The sequence below is a fragment of the Anopheles nili genome, chromosome 3 (assembly GCF_943737925.1).
Source record: "Anopheles nili chromosome 3, idAnoNiliSN_F5_01, whole genome shotgun sequence".
In the NCBI taxonomy this organism is placed as follows: domain Eukaryota; kingdom Metazoa; phylum Arthropoda; class Insecta; order Diptera; family Culicidae; genus Anopheles; species Anopheles nili.
In genome coordinates, this window is record NC_071292.1 from 14,941,607 (window position 1) to 14,956,432 (window position 14,826).

Sequence of the window (14,826 nt, forward strand, 5' to 3'; positions counted from 1 at the left end):
AAGGCTCTCAGCTCATGTATGCGCGAGCCCTTTTTTCCGCACGGGATTTCAAGCACGGCCGCCTCCAACGCCTCCACAGCCAGCTGATGACTCTTGATCGCTTGCATTAGGAACCCCACGATGATCGGGGTCAGTATGAAGCAGAACATTTGCACTGTTTGAACAAAAACAAAAAATTCCACCGACTGATGTAACATCTGTAACACCGATCGACAGATCGACCCCATTTTTTTTCACTCACCATCGATGTTCTCTTGGTTCGTGAGCCATATACTGTACACCCAGTACAGATCGAACGCGATCTGCGCGAAGCTGCAAGCGATGTTGAACGCTTGCGAAAACCCAAACAGCTCGTTGATGCTTTCGTTCACGAACCACAGCTCGGTGTAGATGGCCCGGCACTCTTCCATGATGAGCGCCACGGTTGCATCACGCTGCATCGGGCCAGAATGTAATCCGGCTTGTTCGATTGAACGCTGCAGTCTTGCCTGCAACTGGCTTAAATTCTCCGCCATCAGTGCGATGTGCAGCAGATGAAACATGTGCCGAAAGTGGCTGATCGCGTATGGGTAGATGTTGTGCATCCAGAAGCAGTGCCATTGCGTCCCAACGGCAATACCATAGTAGAGCTTGTACTCAACCAAAATGCAAACTGCGACCACTAGCAGAAAGGTGGCCATATAGCGGACGAGCACGTGAACGGTCACACCTCGATCCATCAATCCCAGGAAGGTGCCGTCTCTTTGGGCAAGCGCGCGATAGCGCATCCATATCGAGCGATGTGTCTCCACGCAAAACCACGAATCGGCCAACGTTACGATGGCCGTCAGCAAGCCCAAGGTGAACTTGAAGTAGTTGTTCATGGCGTCTTTCAGGAGCAGCCCGTTGAACAGGCAGTTGTAGTTGCGCTTGGCCAGCACGCCGTTGACCATAGTCACGATTAGCTGGATGATCCAACAGATGGAACTACTCCACTGGTGTTCGCCGACCGCAAGACCTGACCTGCGGTGGAGACGCAACGGAAAGTTGAAGAATCCAACCAACTGGAAAACCCCTAAAAGGCACGAGAATGCGCCCATCGAAAGGATGACCAAACCCTCGGTAAAGCTCATCGTGTACTACCACTCGAAGCGATAATCAGATGGCCGCAATACCTTAAAAAAAGAGGCTTGAATTCAAAATTTAAACGTGATGAATTGCGCCTTTGCACGCACATCCTCCATTTGAGCTTCCTAGCGCTCCAGGAAGTTGGCGCGATGTTAGTTCTCTAAAAGATGAACATCCTGAAGCCACTGTTGCCGACCGATCGGCAGCTGCTTTGTGTGGTGTTTGCCATTTTCAAGCTGTTTGGATTTTTTCCTTTCCCATTCGACTGTTACGCGATCAAATTGGTTCCCTCCGGATGGGTTAGGGCATTGCTGCATCTTCCCGTGCTACAAATTCTAAGCTACATCGGCCTGACCTGCATTGCGATCGAATATCGATCGTATATCTTCTATAGCCATTTGCAGATCATCAGCATGAACGATTTACTGAAGTTCGGGTCCCAAATCATGGCCATCTATGTCATATTCATCAACACCATCCTGGAGCGAGGTGTTCATCGGGATGTTTGGCGAAAGCTTGACACCGCCTCTAACTACATCCAAAGAAGGCGCATCCATCGGTTCTTCCGAAGGTACCTGTGGAAATTCTACGGCTACGTCGCATTCAGTGCGTTGATCGAGGCGCGCGTAGCGTACAACTCCTTCGACACGCCAGAGTTTTTTTTGTACTGGAAAGTGATTGTTTGTATTAACGTCTTCATTCGACTGCGCCATCTCTATCACTTGTTCTTCATTGACGCCCTGAAAGTGTGCCAGCAGCAGCTACACGTTGACTTGCAGGAAGTCTGCGAGTACATACGCAATCTGCAGTTGAATCCACCAACTGAACCATCTGAGTACCGCGAGGTTTACGATCGTGCTGTCTCCCGATTGCTAAAGCTGAAGACAGCCTACGGCGACCTGTGGGAGCTGTGCGATTGCATAAATCGCAACTTCGGATGGTCACAGATCTGTAACTTTTGCACCAACTTCGTACAGCTGTCCTGCGATATGTACTGGTTATATTTGTCCATCAATGGTTTATTTAACGGCTTCAAAGGTTAGGGATTGCGCTTGTACTCTCGACTAGCACATTCACATCACATGCGTGCTTTTGTTGCTTCCCTACAGACATCTTCATAACGCTGCTCCCGACCGCGTGTTTAATTTGGATTCTCCTCTACTCTGCCGAGTCGTGCCTTCGAGTGGTAAGTCTTGAACGACCTCGAAACGATGGTAAATTGTTGCCCCTTTTTCCGCTGGTAGGCATCCTTGCTGAAGATGGATCTCTTGGAAATTCCACTGGGAAACGATTCAACGCTTCGCAAGATCACGTATCGCTTTGGACTGCAGATCGATCAGCAAAAGATTCGTCTAACCGCTCACGAGTTGTTTGAAATTAACTACTCTCTTCTAAAAATGGTAGGTTTTGTTTAGCAGCATGAACAAGATGACATTTAACAGCCTTCCGTCGTTCCAGTTCGGGACAGGAATCACGACATACATGATCATATTCATCACCTTCTCGAAGGAAATACCGTTCAAGGAGTTGGAGGAAGAATTGAGCTATGAATAGTGTTGTGTCACTGTGGCTTATCGTAATGCTCGTAATTTACGAGTAAATGCATCAAGCCACCAAGATGCATTGATTACCTCCGTTCGTGGAATAATTTATTTGGCCCTATCACGCTACACATAACCCTATTTCCATTGTTGAAGGTTGTACCTTCTCTAAGCTCTGTGTGCCTGCACTCATCCGAAATGGCGGTCGTAGAGCACTTCTCGAAAGTGATCACTTTCTACCGACTCCTTGCACTGCACCTGATCAGCTCAAAGGGCACCATTACCAGCCGCTGTGAAATCGTACTCTACATTGCTCTCAACGTTTGCATCATATCCGTGCTCTGTAACTGGATCTACAACCACCAACAAGAGGTGATCTTCACTGACAACATAAAAGGATACCTGGTGGATTACTCCAAATTTCTTCTGATCGTGTTCACCTACTACTCGTTGGTGATTGAAAACGGCCTGCGTAACCGTGTGCTACAGGAAGTCTGGCGAGAGCTGGATCGACTGCAACTTAGCATCCCACGTGCCGATTGGTCGTCGCAACAGCGCAAACATTTCGTCCTTCTCGCTTGCTTCATCAGCTACATGTCCTGGTGGGAGCTGACATACGCGTACTGCGTTCCCCAGTCAAGGCGAGGGACCAACTTCACCGTAACCTTTTGGGTGCTGTTTCTGTTGCTTCACCTCCGGCAACTGCAGATTGTGATGTACACCGATTTGTTGGGTTTTTGTTTAGCCTCTCTGAACGTCGAGCTTACATGGACAATCGAGCTCAGCAAGGGCGCCAGCCGATTCGGGGGTATCCGAACTGACGGACAGATCTATGAACACCTGCGATCGCTCATGGAGGCGTTCGGTCGGGTTGAGTGGTTGGTGCAGCTACTAAACCGAACGTTCGGTTACTCATTCGCCATCATCAAATACACCAACCACACGTACATACTAACCGACTCGTACTGGATCGTGTACGGGTTCACACATGGTCGGGTCCTGAACTCCTTGTGTACGTACGCAACCTGTAGCTCTTGTGTCACCTTTCGGTGTTCATTTATTTAAGATCTTATGACATTACAGATTTGCAATGCTGCCTGTCGTCCAAATTTATCTGCCTCATGCTGAACCTTCACTCGAACGAGCAGATCGAGCAGCAATGCTGCCGGATGCGCGAGCTTCTACATCGGTTCGATCTCCGGTGGCAACTCCGGTGTGATCGAGGTTACCAGATGGTGCAAAGCTTTCTTCAGCAGCTAGAATTCTCGCAACCTCTTGCTTTGACCGCGGTAAGCATGTACCGAATGGATTATGTCGTCATGATGCAGGTATGGCAAGTAAAAACACCTCTCAATCACTTCTACTAGACCACCAGTCTCGCGCTTTATTTGACCCTTCCAGATCGTCATCAACGTGGCGACATCGATTTCATTCTTCATCCAGATGTCGGAGTAATCGTGCTGTTAGCCAACGGTGCTGTTACGGGTTCGTCCTTCGGCATGAACTGAATAAAAATGACCATGTACGTCGTGATGGCGGCTGCCATCTGGAGGACAAAAATGGACCACGTTTAGCTGTGAGGTGCGGAGTAACTTCGCCGTTTCGCTTATTCAAACCTCTTTGAGAAGCATAAAATCCATGTCAAAAAATCCACCAAGCGAAAAGCAAACCGGCGTGTGCTGTAGCAGAAGGGAGAAGTTTTCGATCTGAAATAAAACAGAGCAAAACTAAAAACTACACTCATCCTTCAAGTGACACTCGTTCCTGGATTCCTGTTCGTAGATACCGTCGTTTGTGCATAAATAAAAAATCGCGAAAAATGTGCCCCGTGCCGTGTCAAATGCTCCCAACACACGAACAACCCATTCCGTCGTGTCATTTTTTCGCAACAACAACAAAAAAGTCCATTCTCAAATGTAGCTCAATTTTTCACGGCCCTTCACGGTGGCACACCCGGTCGGTTTTACTTATTTAAGCCGGGGTTGATTAGGGATGAAAGCAAACTGCGCTCAGCGAACGAATACCAACCATGGTTGCGAGCCAATCCGCTTCGTCACCGCGCCGTTTATGCAACGCCTGTCCCATCTGACCGACCTGCAGCGGATGCAAAGTGGAACCGAATGTCAGCCCGTGGGACTGCTGCTGGAGATGATCCCACTTACCTGGTTCTTGCAGTTTTCGCACGCCGCCAGCACGACACCGAGAGCAGCAAACGTGGCCACAACGTTCAGGATGTAGCCTGCCGGAAAGGTGTGAGAAGTCGTTTCGAAGGATTGTTAGATCCTTTTTTTTTGTCTCGGAACACATCGTCCATAAATCCTGCACACCAATTTCGCATACGTACACGAAAGGGTTTGGGTAACCAGTGCGGGATGAGAATCAATAGTCCGCTTGGGTGAAGGATATTTTTAGACCCTCCCGAAAGTGCATTAGGCGCGAGAGTTCTGCTTACCGAAAATATCACTGATCTGGTTGAGATAGAGCAGCGAGTACATCGTGTAGAGGTCGCACGTGCACTGGATAAAGTTCTGCAAGAGATTGGCAAGCTGCGAATAAACGCAACACTCGTTCAGGTCCTTCGACGCGCGCCACAGTGCCAAGTACGTGCCTTTGGCGGTAAATATCCGGCGCTGATTCGATTCCCGTGGGCCGTTTCGATGGGATTTGAGTAAAGCTGTCCGGGGAGCTTGCTGGGTCCATTGGGTTCGCAACTTTCCAACCAACGTACCTGACCATTCCCCGAGGTTGTCGGCGGCACTGCCAATCAGGGACTCAAGCTGCTCCCGAAGGATATCAAACCGGGCCGCCAATCGGTCAATGTGATACGCATGGTGCAGGTGCTTCATCCGGATGACGAACAGCGAAGACACGGTTAGACACCACGTGACCCGCTGGGGTGGATTTCCATAGTCCATTGCAAGGATTCCAAGCCCAACCGCCCAACAGGCGACTCCAAAAAGCAGCAACTTGGTGCGGAAGCGTCTTCGAGCCCGCACCAGGCACGGTTCGGCGATTTGCGACATTTCGACCAGCATTCCATCGATGGACGTGATACGGTGGTCTAGAGCTCGGTAAAATCCACGTGCCAAAAGCGCCTCCAACAGCACAACAAGGTGCGCCACGATGGTGCTGCAGCTCTTGATGAAAGGGATGAAATTGATGCCCGTCCCGGGACGTGGATCTTCAAACAGCCACATACGGTGGACGAGACAGTACGCTAGAACGCCCATGTAGAGGGCGCTGTTTGCGATACACCACAGCAACGCCAAGGATGACCCCAACGGTGCATTGGGACCAGCGTACGACTGCAAACCACAGAGTTGGAACGCGAGCGTCTCGAGCATGCTGTCCTGATCGCGAGCCACCCAAAAACTGGCACCAGAAGTAGGACACTGATTTCTCGTCGAAACCTTGGCCAGTGGAATCAGCTCTGACGGGCGTGGGAATCCTGCCAGCTGTCCTGGCAGCTCCCGAGCGCTCGGGGTTCGATGATGGAGATTAATGATGTTGGAAAGTTTCACGCGAGACGCGTTCACCCGCTGACGGAGACATTGTTTCGTGCGTTGTTAATGAGCAGACGTCCAGGACGAAGAGCCCTGGCAACGCTGGCGCTAATTAAGAAGCGTTTGGTTGGATTGCTGATGGTAAGGGGAGCTACGACCATTCGAGAGCGTGCTTTATTGATTGAGATCTTAGAGCGTTTAAAAAGCGTATTAGCATCGGTTCGTGTTTGCTTTTTAACGAGAATTGATGGAATTAAGAAATCTGATCACATATCACAACAAAGAACTTTGAAGCAGCTAGAAGACGATTGATAAACGCTTGTAATGGAGACTATTTATGTTTTAGAAGGGACACTGGTTTATTTTTAATAAATTTGTAAACTCAAGTTCTATTACACTCAGGCGTTGACTAAATTATGCTCCTTGTTGTACTCGTCGAACGTGTCAGTTTTTGGTATGAAGTTGATGTAGATAACCAGATACGTTGTGATGGATGCAAATATCTAGTGTGTTAGGAATATTGCACAATGTTAACAGTAGGAAACTTTTAATCGATTTGAATGCTTACGGTAGTCAATGCCGATAGCTTCAATTCGAAAAAGTTCGCTGCTGAGAAGTTGACGCGTCCGTTGTGTAGCTGCTTAGAAAAGTTTTCTATCTGCGAAAAGTACTATCGATTATGGAATGTTCATGTTTTGGAGAATAGCTCCTTACCAAGAGGATCGTGTTGCGTGGTAACATTCTATTCAAAACTCCATGAAGATAGTAGAACGTCTTCTCTGCCTGTGAATGGTGAAAAGGTTCGTTGAAGGATGCAACTCCTCTTCTTATACGTTTTAATCTCGTTCACCTCATCCATACACCGCTGGCAGGTGTTGAACAGCATGAAGAACATCATCAAAGGCGAGATGCCACACAGAAACGATTCGATCTTGTACAGATTCCCCTTGTGATAAAGACTCGCGTACATCCAGTACCCGTCGATTGTTGTGCAGATGAAGAGCATCGTTATCACCCCAAACAGCTGCCACCCGAACCGATCGGACACGTCTCCAGCGAGATCCTTGAGGAGGTTTTGTATCGCCTTCAGTCGAACCAACCGCCGGTGGATCACTTCCGGTGCGACATTCCATCCTTTCGTTCGCTGCAGCTCGTAGTTGACGCATCGATACCGATTGCGCAGGTATTGGACATGCAGGAGAAAAAAGGAATCCCCCAGACGGAGCAGTATAAAGAACCACACCTTCATCAGCCAGTTCCGGTGCCAGATCATGTTGGCGGAGACACGCGAGATGATGAAGAACTCGTTCGCAGCTGGTATCACGTTGTAGACGAGCATCCCGGTGAGGAGGTCTCGCGAAAGCTCATGATTAAAACGTTCCAAAACACCGGGCGTGCTGCAGGTCGCTTGCAGTTGCCCGTCGATCCGATCCATTAGCTGAGCGATGCGATGTTGAAGTGTCCGTTTGGCTAGGGACAGTAATAGCGATCCCAGCGGAACCAGCAGGGGTATCTCGAATTGTATCGCATCAGCGAACGTTCCTGCTGCGTCTGACAGAAAGAACAGATCCTCCGGGTAGGTTAGCGAGTACGCAATGATGACCAGCTCGCAGGAAATGTACAGGGACACGAAAACGACCGTAAGAGTTCGGAGTGAGGTTAGAGCTTGCCCTTTCAGGGGTACCAACGAGAAACCGAGCAGTTGAAACAGCGGGTATACGGAACCGAAACGACGATCGTACGGAACGTGAGCTTGAGAAGCCATTCCCGGGCACGTTTGCCAACTCAACTGATTCCACTCCACCCCAGAAAGGACTACTAGAAGTGGAGCAATCGAACGGGTTTGATTAATGGACAAAACATTAAGCCACTCGTGGCCAGGGTATCAATCATTTGCTGCTCTCTCTCTCTCTCTCTCGCGCGCTTGCGTGATTATGATTTCCAAAAGATGCACCTCGAATGATTGATTGATTTTAGACGGAAACATACGATAGATGGAAAAAGGGAAAAAACCGCTTGTTGGAACATTTTTACTCGTGCAATATGCATTTTCTTCTGCCCCACCGTTGGCTGGATTTTGCTCATTCAATTATCACCGGCAAACCGAATCCATAATCAACGATGCCTTGCGCTGGCTGTCAATAGTTTAGTTCTGATTAAAATTGAATCCGCACACGTGCCGCCACACCGCGCATAAGCGCTTCCGGTTTCATCATCCGTCAGCGCGCGGCTGGTCATCGTTTGCAGGAGTAAATTAAATTTTCACTATTTATTTTTGCTCCACCACGTGCTCTTGTCCCCGAAAAGCTCCCTCAGTGACGCGGGGCGAGCTTCACCACCGAAGAGAACAAATTAGATCATGAAAATTGCACGACCAATCCGGGATAATTACTTTGTTCCCTCTCAGGAAGGGCGAGAAACGGATTTCAGCGGATTCGACATATTTGCCTAACCCAGATAGGAACGGTAAACCCGGAACGATAAGAACTCCAAGCCAAGCCTGTGAGCTCTACAATGGAAACGATTGGCGCATACGTGCGGGTCTATCAGTGGCTCGGTTTTCAGCCGTATCGATTGGAAAGCGGAAAAATAAGCCCCTTTCTGGCGGCCACCGTAGCTCAATTCGCCGGCGTCGTGGTGAACCTTACGCTCATTATCAACCGACGGTACTGCATTCTGTACCAGTGTGAAGCGACCGGCATGGTGGTGGATTTCATCAAGCTCCTGACAACTCTGCTGGCTCACTTGGTGATATACGTTGAGCTGTTCCGCAACATCGGCAGCGTGTGCCGTTGCTGGAAGGCTCTACAAAGGGTGCATCAAACGCTGCAACGCCACGGAATGGTCAATCAACGTGTGCTTCATCGTACGGAACGCTACTACTTGCTGCTGATGTTGGGGACGTTCCTGTGCCTTGTGGCCAGCGATGGTTACTGTTACTTCCAAACGAGCAAGATGCAGGCGAAAAGATTTTACGTATACTTTTTCACCCTACAGTATCTGCTGCACCTAAAGGAGCAGCAGTTGATGTATCCGGTGGTTATGCTGGATTGCTATTTGTGCATGATTTGTGATGCGCTTGAGCATCACGTTGAGTTGCTGCAGCATTCCGAAAGGTTGCGAAGTACACGGTACGTGGAATTCCTCGCTGCCAAGACAAACTACCTGAAGCTGGTGCATAGTGAGCTTTTCCTGGCGGGCATATCGCTTGATGAGGCTTACAGGTGGACGTACCTGATTATCTACTGCAAAAACTACATTCAACTGATCTCCAACTCGTACTGGGTAGTGTTTTGGATGTTAAACAAACATCCGATGCATGCTATGAGTATGAATGAACCTGGTTATAGAGTTTACGTGAATCGAACAGTTCGATGAGCTTTTGTCTTTGATTTTTCAGGAATTTACTGTCGATTGCTGATCAGAATGGTATTGCTTTTCGTACTGTTTTTTGTCAACTGCAGGACTATGCGAACTTCTACCCGCTTTAGATACCGGCTTAATACTATAGGTTTGCAAATTCAACTTAAAAACAAAAAACTTTTCGTGATGGTAATGGCTCATCATTTTGGCAAACGACGGAAGTGCAAGTTTAAGCTCGAATTTTCCGATTGCAGATCGAAAGCTTCATACAACAGGTGAATTTGGAGCGTATTCGGCTTACAGCAGGTGATTGTTTCATTTTAAACTACAAACCTATCCTTGTGGTATGTTGAACGATGTGCTGTAGCATGTAATGGATTATAGAATCATTCGTATTCGATTTGTTTTTCAGATTGCGATCACCGGTAGTGCGTACATTTCAATGTTTATTCAAGAATCCTTAAAAGGCGAGAATATAGCCAACTGCTATCATCGTGATACCGTCTGCTGATTTGTTGCTGGTACTTAAAATATTTACAACATGTTACTAATTGCTAATGTTCATTTCAAATCAAACACGTGACTGCGGTGTATAACAAAAATAACGACTTTAAAGGAAAGTGAAACTTTCTTGAAATATTTCTTTCAAGCATAACGAGTGAAATATTTCATACTTTTCGAATCGGAATGTTTTCATTCTACAGTGCAGTTTGTAATAGAATGTTTGATCACCATTTTAAAAGTTGTTCTACATTACATGAAAATTAAGGTCATATATAAATAGACTGATTTCGTGAAGGCTTTAAGCTGCACAATTTTTTTCACGCTTATTAATAAAATGTAGGACTGATCACATGTAACAGATTTGATTATTTTAACGAGCTGCAAAGTTTCCTAGCATGTCGTATAGACAAGCTATGGTCGTTTCATATCTGTCATAGCAATGAAAAATGTTATTTAGTTTACAAAGCGAATAATAAACCGTAGAAATTTATTGAATTCAAGAAACAACGAGAAGCGCTATCATTGGTCACGAGAATCAGAACTTAAGACATTTTACGAGATCCTAATATTTAAAAGACAACTCTTCCTTCCAACGTGCCAGTTTCACTAGGTATCAAAGCAAGAATCGAGAAGTTTAAAAAAACAAGAAGATTGCCATTATTACATACGTATTACATACGTTTTACGTCGATCTTTTGAGCATCTGCATCCTTAAAATCTATAATGGAAGAAATGTTGAACGATTCTGTCGTACCAGCTGATCTGGAGGTAAGTAGTATTTTGTTCTGTATGTACTTTTGTTTCTCTGTTTTCGTAACATTCTGTGCCGTCATCCTGCAAATGACCGACACGTATTCCTACAAACATGTGATGAATCATGCCTTAGTTAACATGGTCTTGTAACTGGTTGTCTATTTTAGAAATTTGAGAAAAAGTACAATCAGGAACTGGAAGCTGGAACCATATCAACGACAACGCAGTTTGAGTATGCATACTGCATGGTGCGAAGTGACTTTGCCAGCGACATGAAAAGGGTAATGATGCAATAACGGTGGTAAGTTGTTCTACGACAAGAGAAACTAAACTTTCCTATGACACACATTATTCTAGGGTCTCGTGCTGTTGGAAGATCTGTACGTTCGTCACCCTGAAGGTCGTCGCGACTATCTGTATTACATGGCGATGGGCTATACTAGACTGCAGGAATACTCGGAAGCGCTCAAGCACACTCAAGCGTTTCTAGAGATCGAACCGAACAACCAGCAAGTGAGAGCACTGGAAGAATTTATTAAAAAGCGGATGGATGTCGAGGGATTGAAGGGAGTTGCAAAAGCGACCGGGGCTGCACTGGTTGTCGGTGGCATTCTTGGGTTGGGATTCGCTTTGCTGAAGAAATGAAAATCGTCGCGGTAAGCTCCGAGTGGTCAGTCCAAGGCGTCAGCCCCGCTCGTGAGCTTTCCGTACGGTAATGTTCTGCGTAGGTTACAACTGTAGTGATCAGAGAATGCTATTGCATTCTACGCTTTAACGGCGTGGTAAGAGTAATAGTCCGTTTCTTCATAACCAACCCTTGGGTATATATCATTTGTCTCTTAAACTTATTCATAGTATAGCAGCTAATTAGAACCATCCGCATGCCTTGGTGGATTTCATTATTCTCTTTTGTAGGATGTGGATTTCAAGAAAAAATGCACTTAGTTATGTCTAGCTGTTGAACGTTAGATGGAAGCAATGATATAACAGTTGCAGCGATCTGTATCAATTCGTCGAAAAATACTAATGAAGAAACATGTGTGTTAGGAGGATGGTAATAGCTTGTCTGTTGTTGCCTTGTATAAATGTAGAAAGTGAGGAAAACGATCCGCTGCACAACCAATTACGTGTTATCGGGCATAGAGTATATATTACTGCACTAGAAATAAGCAAACTATTCTGGGATATGTCTACGAGTAAGTCACCACGGATAGCCGTTTGTTTTTTTTTATTTTCTCACTCACACACGGTTACGTGCTAAAATATGTTGATATAAGAAGATATATTACCAAGATGCAAAGTACGAAATATACAAAAAAAATCCAGGCGATAGCAAGAAAGTCTTTTCGTCATTGAAAAACATCACTTGGCGCAAACAGCTACGTAAAATGAGGATGGTTTTGTTTTTAGTAACACAAAAGAAACATCTAAATGGGTGCCGCTTTTCCTGATGAGTCCTGATTTGAAACTATACCCTTTTTCAAAGGAATGCATGACAAGAATTGATGGATAAACATACATGAAGTTTCTATTATAAACAATTCCAAATATAGTACTGCATAGATATATATTTTAACAAATGGTTGCGTCTTTGATCCAGTATGAAAAAGTATATTGTTCATAACCAAATATCGAGTCCCCCGAATACAAAAACTGCCAGGCTTATCGGCTCGCATCTAACATGCTCATTATGTGTACAATCACAGAACATGAAACCACACTTACAATGGAAAGAATCAATCACCTCCCGGTGAACCGAATATTCTTTACATTATCCTGCTTTAATTATCCCACCGCACGCAACCCAGTCCTGCGACCGGAAGGTTTTTTTCGGGGTTAAAAGCCAGTTCAGTCCTTGTTCCAGCTCCGGCAACATGGTTCTGATGAGACTGTTCTGCTTCAGGCTGTCGGTGCGTCTTGGCTCAATCATCGTCGGTGGATGCTGTATAGTAAACACGATAACCCCCAAAACCAGACATCGTCACTGCAGATAGACTTGAAGTAAACCGTGTATCCTCCTCTTGTTTTAAACAGCTCGAAACGCTTATCGCGATGATAGCGCTGCCGGTTTTAGGTGGTGCAAGCTTCTTCGAACAGGAAGCGCTATACTACGAGGACAATATGCACATCTACAACCCGCACGACGTGTTCGTCTGGTTGATTAGAATTTGCAAAACGAAACCGGACATGTTTTACGCGACGACAATGCTTTGTATGGGACTGTACATACCCTGTTGCGGAGCCATGATGGCTGGGGCATACTATGTGAGGCATATTACCGTGTGAAATCCCGCACAAAAAATCATAAAACTTAACGCTTCTTCACAGATGAAGCGATACCTGCTAGTGCCGTTCATTTTAGTGGAGTTGTTGCGACTCACCTGCATCACGCTGACCCACGTGATCGGTATGATAGTGATCAAGAAGTCGATCAACGTGGGCTACTTGATAGCGCTCACGATCGCCGGTGGGTTCGCTTTACGTAAGTGCATCCAAATTCCGATCCGAATTCAGGTACCTTCATTTAAAAAAAACGTATTTTCTCCCTTTCCCGACACCAGTTCTGCTGTTCTATCTGTGGGCGTGCGTGGTGGCGTTGATGCAAATCCTGAAAATCGTCCGCTCACCCAAATACATCGCCGTGTTCGGGGATAATCCCTTAGCACCGGTAGAACCCCGCGAATCGACCCCGGTGGCGGCTTTTCCGATCGATCCTGCCGCTGGCGAATGGAATGGGCTCACAACGAAAGGAAACCAACCCATTGGCAAGACTCTGGAGCGCCTAACACCGACGGCTCTATCTGTGGGTCAGTTCAACGGTCCCAACATGCTGATCGATGATTTTCGTCCGCTACATGGCCGGTATTCGTACAACTGGGCGATGTAGAGGCTTCCGTTTTAATGCACTGCAGCACCGTCTTACATCCGAAGGAACGCAATAAAATTCCCCAACAAGATCCTCGGGGCGCCTCCATCGGGAGCACATTCCTTGGCCCCATTTGGCTGGCGAAAAGCGTTCGTCACGAATGCAAATCAGTCATGTGTGCAGGGTGAAGCGGCCGGGTCAAGCGTGAGTGATAATGTGGTTCGTCGAGGCGCGAGAAGAAAGGCCCAACGATAGAGACAAAAGCGGTGCAATTGCAGGCAAACACTTCAACCCCCGAGGAGCACTTGAGCGAAAGGGCTTTAAGGGTGGTTTTAGCGGATGCGTAGCTCCCGTGATCGAACGGAACACCCCGTTCGTTTCATCGTTTGTTGCAGAGGGCTGCTTTCTTGTTGTTTTTATTTAATTTGTTGCTCGGTGCAGCTGTCCGCGATCGCGATCGGTAGGAAGGATTGGGAGTGGTCGCCGAAGGGAAGTCCACAATCGTTACGCACTTACACCAAGAACCGTCCGCAGGATGGTTACAGTAGGTGCCACATGTGATCTTAGAACCATCAAAGTTTCGTATTAATATTTACAACATTTAGTAGTATTAAAAAATGATCAGCAAATGAATTTTTGAATCAAGCTCATAGTTTTTTTAAACTGGCTTATTAAAAAATATGAACAACTTGCTTTGGAAATCCTTAAAACATACATCTTAAAATAGTATTTCAATTTAAAATCCATTTAATGCCCTTTGAACAATAATCCTTTTCATAAATTGATTATATTAAAAAATATTGAAAAAACAAAAGTATCATATAATTATTCTCTGCCCTTTATTCAATACAACAAGAAACTTAATACCACTTAACCTACCAGTTTGTAAGAAAAATATATTAAAAATTACGATTTTATCGCCCTCAGCAGGCTATGAAAAGCGCGCACAAAAAACCGTTCCGCACTGTATCAGAAAATCGGAAAAGAACCCGTGGCCCCATACCCCGCATTCGCCCTCCTTCCGACCACTTTGACCTCTCCCTCCACGCCCACTGGCCACTCCAAGCCCGTGATCGTGGCTTCGGAACCGCACTTGGACGTTTGCCATTTGATTTATATTTTTTTTTAGCTCACCACCCGTGCTCTCTCTCTCACTCGCGCACCCATTTTCTATCGGCACGGAACCGCG

At 46.4% G+C, this 14,826-nt stretch overlaps 7 protein-coding genes across 7 annotated transcripts; 4 read left to right on the forward strand and 3 right to left on the reverse strand.

Moving 5' to 3' along the window:
- Window positions 1-233: 233 nt before the first annotated feature.
- LOC128723761 (uncharacterized) lies at window positions 234-1,112 on the reverse strand. The gene has a single exon (XM_053817527.1). The coding sequence runs from the start codon at window positions 1,110-1,112 to the stop codon at window positions 234-236; it is 879 nt and encodes a 292-aa protein (XP_053673502.1).
- A 162-nt stretch (window positions 1,113-1,274) lies between these two features.
- LOC128723762 (putative gustatory receptor 39b) lies at window positions 1,275-2,661 on the forward strand. The gene is made up of 4 exons (XM_053817528.1): window positions 1,275-2,145; window positions 2,217-2,293; window positions 2,352-2,507; window positions 2,566-2,661. Exons 1-4 carry the CDS (start codon window positions 1,275-1,277, stop codon window positions 2,659-2,661), a joined length of 1,200 nt encoding a protein of 399 aa, XP_053673503.1.
- Window positions 2,662-2,846: 185 nt separating this feature from the next.
- On the forward strand, window positions 2,847-4,015 carry LOC128723763 (uncharacterized). Its single transcript, XM_053817529.1, has 2 exons — window positions 2,847-3,660; window positions 3,732-4,015. The coding sequence occupies exons 1-2, from the start codon at window positions 2,847-2,849 to the stop codon at window positions 4,013-4,015; spliced, it is 1,098 nt and encodes a 365-aa protein (XP_053673504.1).
- A 68-nt stretch (window positions 4,016-4,083) lies between these two features.
- On the reverse strand, window positions 4,084-5,563 carry LOC128723764 (gustatory receptor 8a-like). The gene is made up of 6 exons (XM_053817530.1): window positions 5,377-5,563; window positions 5,101-5,322; window positions 4,811-4,887; window positions 4,677-4,742; window positions 4,265-4,354; window positions 4,084-4,194 (listed from the first exon to the last, which is right to left on the reverse strand). The coding sequence occupies exons 1-6, from the start codon at window positions 5,561-5,563 to the stop codon at window positions 4,084-4,086; spliced, it is 753 nt and encodes a 250-aa protein (XP_053673505.1).
- A 986-nt stretch (window positions 5,564-6,549) lies between these two features.
- On the reverse strand, window positions 6,550-7,916 carry LOC128723766 (putative gustatory receptor 28b). Its single transcript, XM_053817532.1, has 4 exons — window positions 7,002-7,916; window positions 6,866-6,934; window positions 6,720-6,809; window positions 6,550-6,654 (listed from the first exon to the last, which is right to left on the reverse strand). Exons 1-4 carry the CDS (start codon window positions 7,914-7,916, stop codon window positions 6,550-6,552), a joined length of 1,179 nt encoding a protein of 392 aa, XP_053673507.1.
- Window positions 7,917-10,667: 2,751 nt separating this feature from the next.
- LOC128723160 (mitochondrial fission 1 protein) lies at window positions 10,668-12,160 on the forward strand. Its single transcript, XM_053816874.1, has 3 exons — window positions 10,668-10,786; window positions 10,939-11,052; window positions 11,129-12,160. The coding sequence occupies exons 1-3, from the start codon at window positions 10,742-10,744 to the stop codon at window positions 11,414-11,416; spliced, it is 447 nt and encodes a 148-aa protein (XP_053672849.1). The 5' UTR covers window positions 10,668-10,741; the 3' UTR covers window positions 11,417-12,160.
- Window positions 12,161-12,645: 485 nt separating this feature from the next.
- LOC128726882 (uncharacterized) lies at window positions 12,646-13,658 on the forward strand. Its single transcript, XM_053820725.1, has 4 exons — window positions 12,646-12,720; window positions 12,806-13,036; window positions 13,100-13,253; window positions 13,333-13,658. The coding sequence occupies exons 1-4, from the start codon at window positions 12,646-12,648 to the stop codon at window positions 13,656-13,658; spliced, it is 786 nt and encodes a 261-aa protein (XP_053676700.1).
- Window positions 13,659-14,826: the final 1,168 nt, after the last annotated feature.

Coding starts and splice junctions, on each gene's coding strand:
- LOC128723761 (XM_053817527.1), bottom strand. CDS start 1,112: ATGAGCTTTACCGAGGGTTTGGTCATCCTTTCGATGGGCGCATTCTCG.
- LOC128723762 (XM_053817528.1), top strand. CDS start 1,275: ATGAACATCCTGAAGCCACTGTTGCCGACCGATCGGCAGCTGCTTTGT. Junction 2,294..2,351: donor CCGAGTCGTGCCTTCGAGTG/GTAAGTCTTGAA, acceptor TTCCGCTGGTAG/GCATCCTTGCTGAAGATGGA. Junction 2,508..2,565: donor ACTACTCTCTTCTAAAAATG/GTAGGTTTTGTT, acceptor CCGTCGTTCCAG/TTCGGGACAGGAATCACGAC.
- LOC128723763 (XM_053817529.1), top strand. CDS start 2,847: ATGGCGGTCGTAGAGCACTTCTCGAAAGTGATCACTTTCTACCGACTC. Junction 3,661..3,731: donor TCGGGTCCTGAACTCCTTGT/GTACGTACGCAA, acceptor ATGACATTACAG/ATTTGCAATGCTGCCTGTCG.
- LOC128723764 (XM_053817530.1), bottom strand. CDS start 5,563: ATGGACTATGGAAATCCACCCCAGCGGGTCACGTGGTGTCTAACCGTG. Junction 5,323..5,376: donor CAACCTCGGGGAATGGTCAG/GTACGTTGGTTG, acceptor CTCCCCGGACAG/CTTTACTCAAATCCCATCGA. Junction 4,743..4,810: donor GCGAAAACTGCAAGAACCAG/GTAAGTGGGATC, acceptor CATCCGCTGCAG/GTCGGTCAGATGGGACAGGC.
- LOC128723766 (XM_053817532.1), bottom strand. CDS start 7,916: ATGGCTTCTCAAGCTCACGTTCCGTACGATCGTCGTTTCGGTTCCGTA. Junction 6,810..6,865: donor CACGCAACACGATCCTCTTG/GTAAGGAGCTAT, acceptor TACTTTTCGCAG/ATAGAAAACTTTTCTAAGCA. Junction 6,655..6,719: donor AGCTATCGGCATTGACTACC/GTAAGCATTCAA, acceptor CTAACACACTAG/ATATTTGCATCCATCACAAC.
- LOC128723160 (XM_053816874.1), top strand. CDS start 10,742: ATGGAAGAAATGTTGAACGATTCTGTCGTACCAGCTGATCTGGAG. Junction 10,787..10,938: donor TCGTACCAGCTGATCTGGAG/GTAAGTAGTATT, acceptor TGTCTATTTTAG/AAATTTGAGAAAAAGTACAA. Junction 11,053..11,128: donor TTGCCAGCGACATGAAAAGG/GTAATGATGCAA, acceptor ACATTATTCTAG/GGTCTCGTGCTGTTGGAAGA.
- LOC128726882 (XM_053820725.1), top strand. CDS start 12,646: ATGGTTCTGATGAGACTGTTCTGCTTCAGGCTGTCGGTGCGTCTTGGC. Junction 12,721..12,805: donor TCGTCGGTGGATGCTGTATA/GTAAACACGATA, acceptor TGTTTTAAACAG/CTCGAAACGCTTATCGCGAT. Junction 13,037..13,099: donor TGATGGCTGGGGCATACTAT/GTGAGGCATATT, acceptor GCTTCTTCACAG/ATGAAGCGATACCTGCTAGT.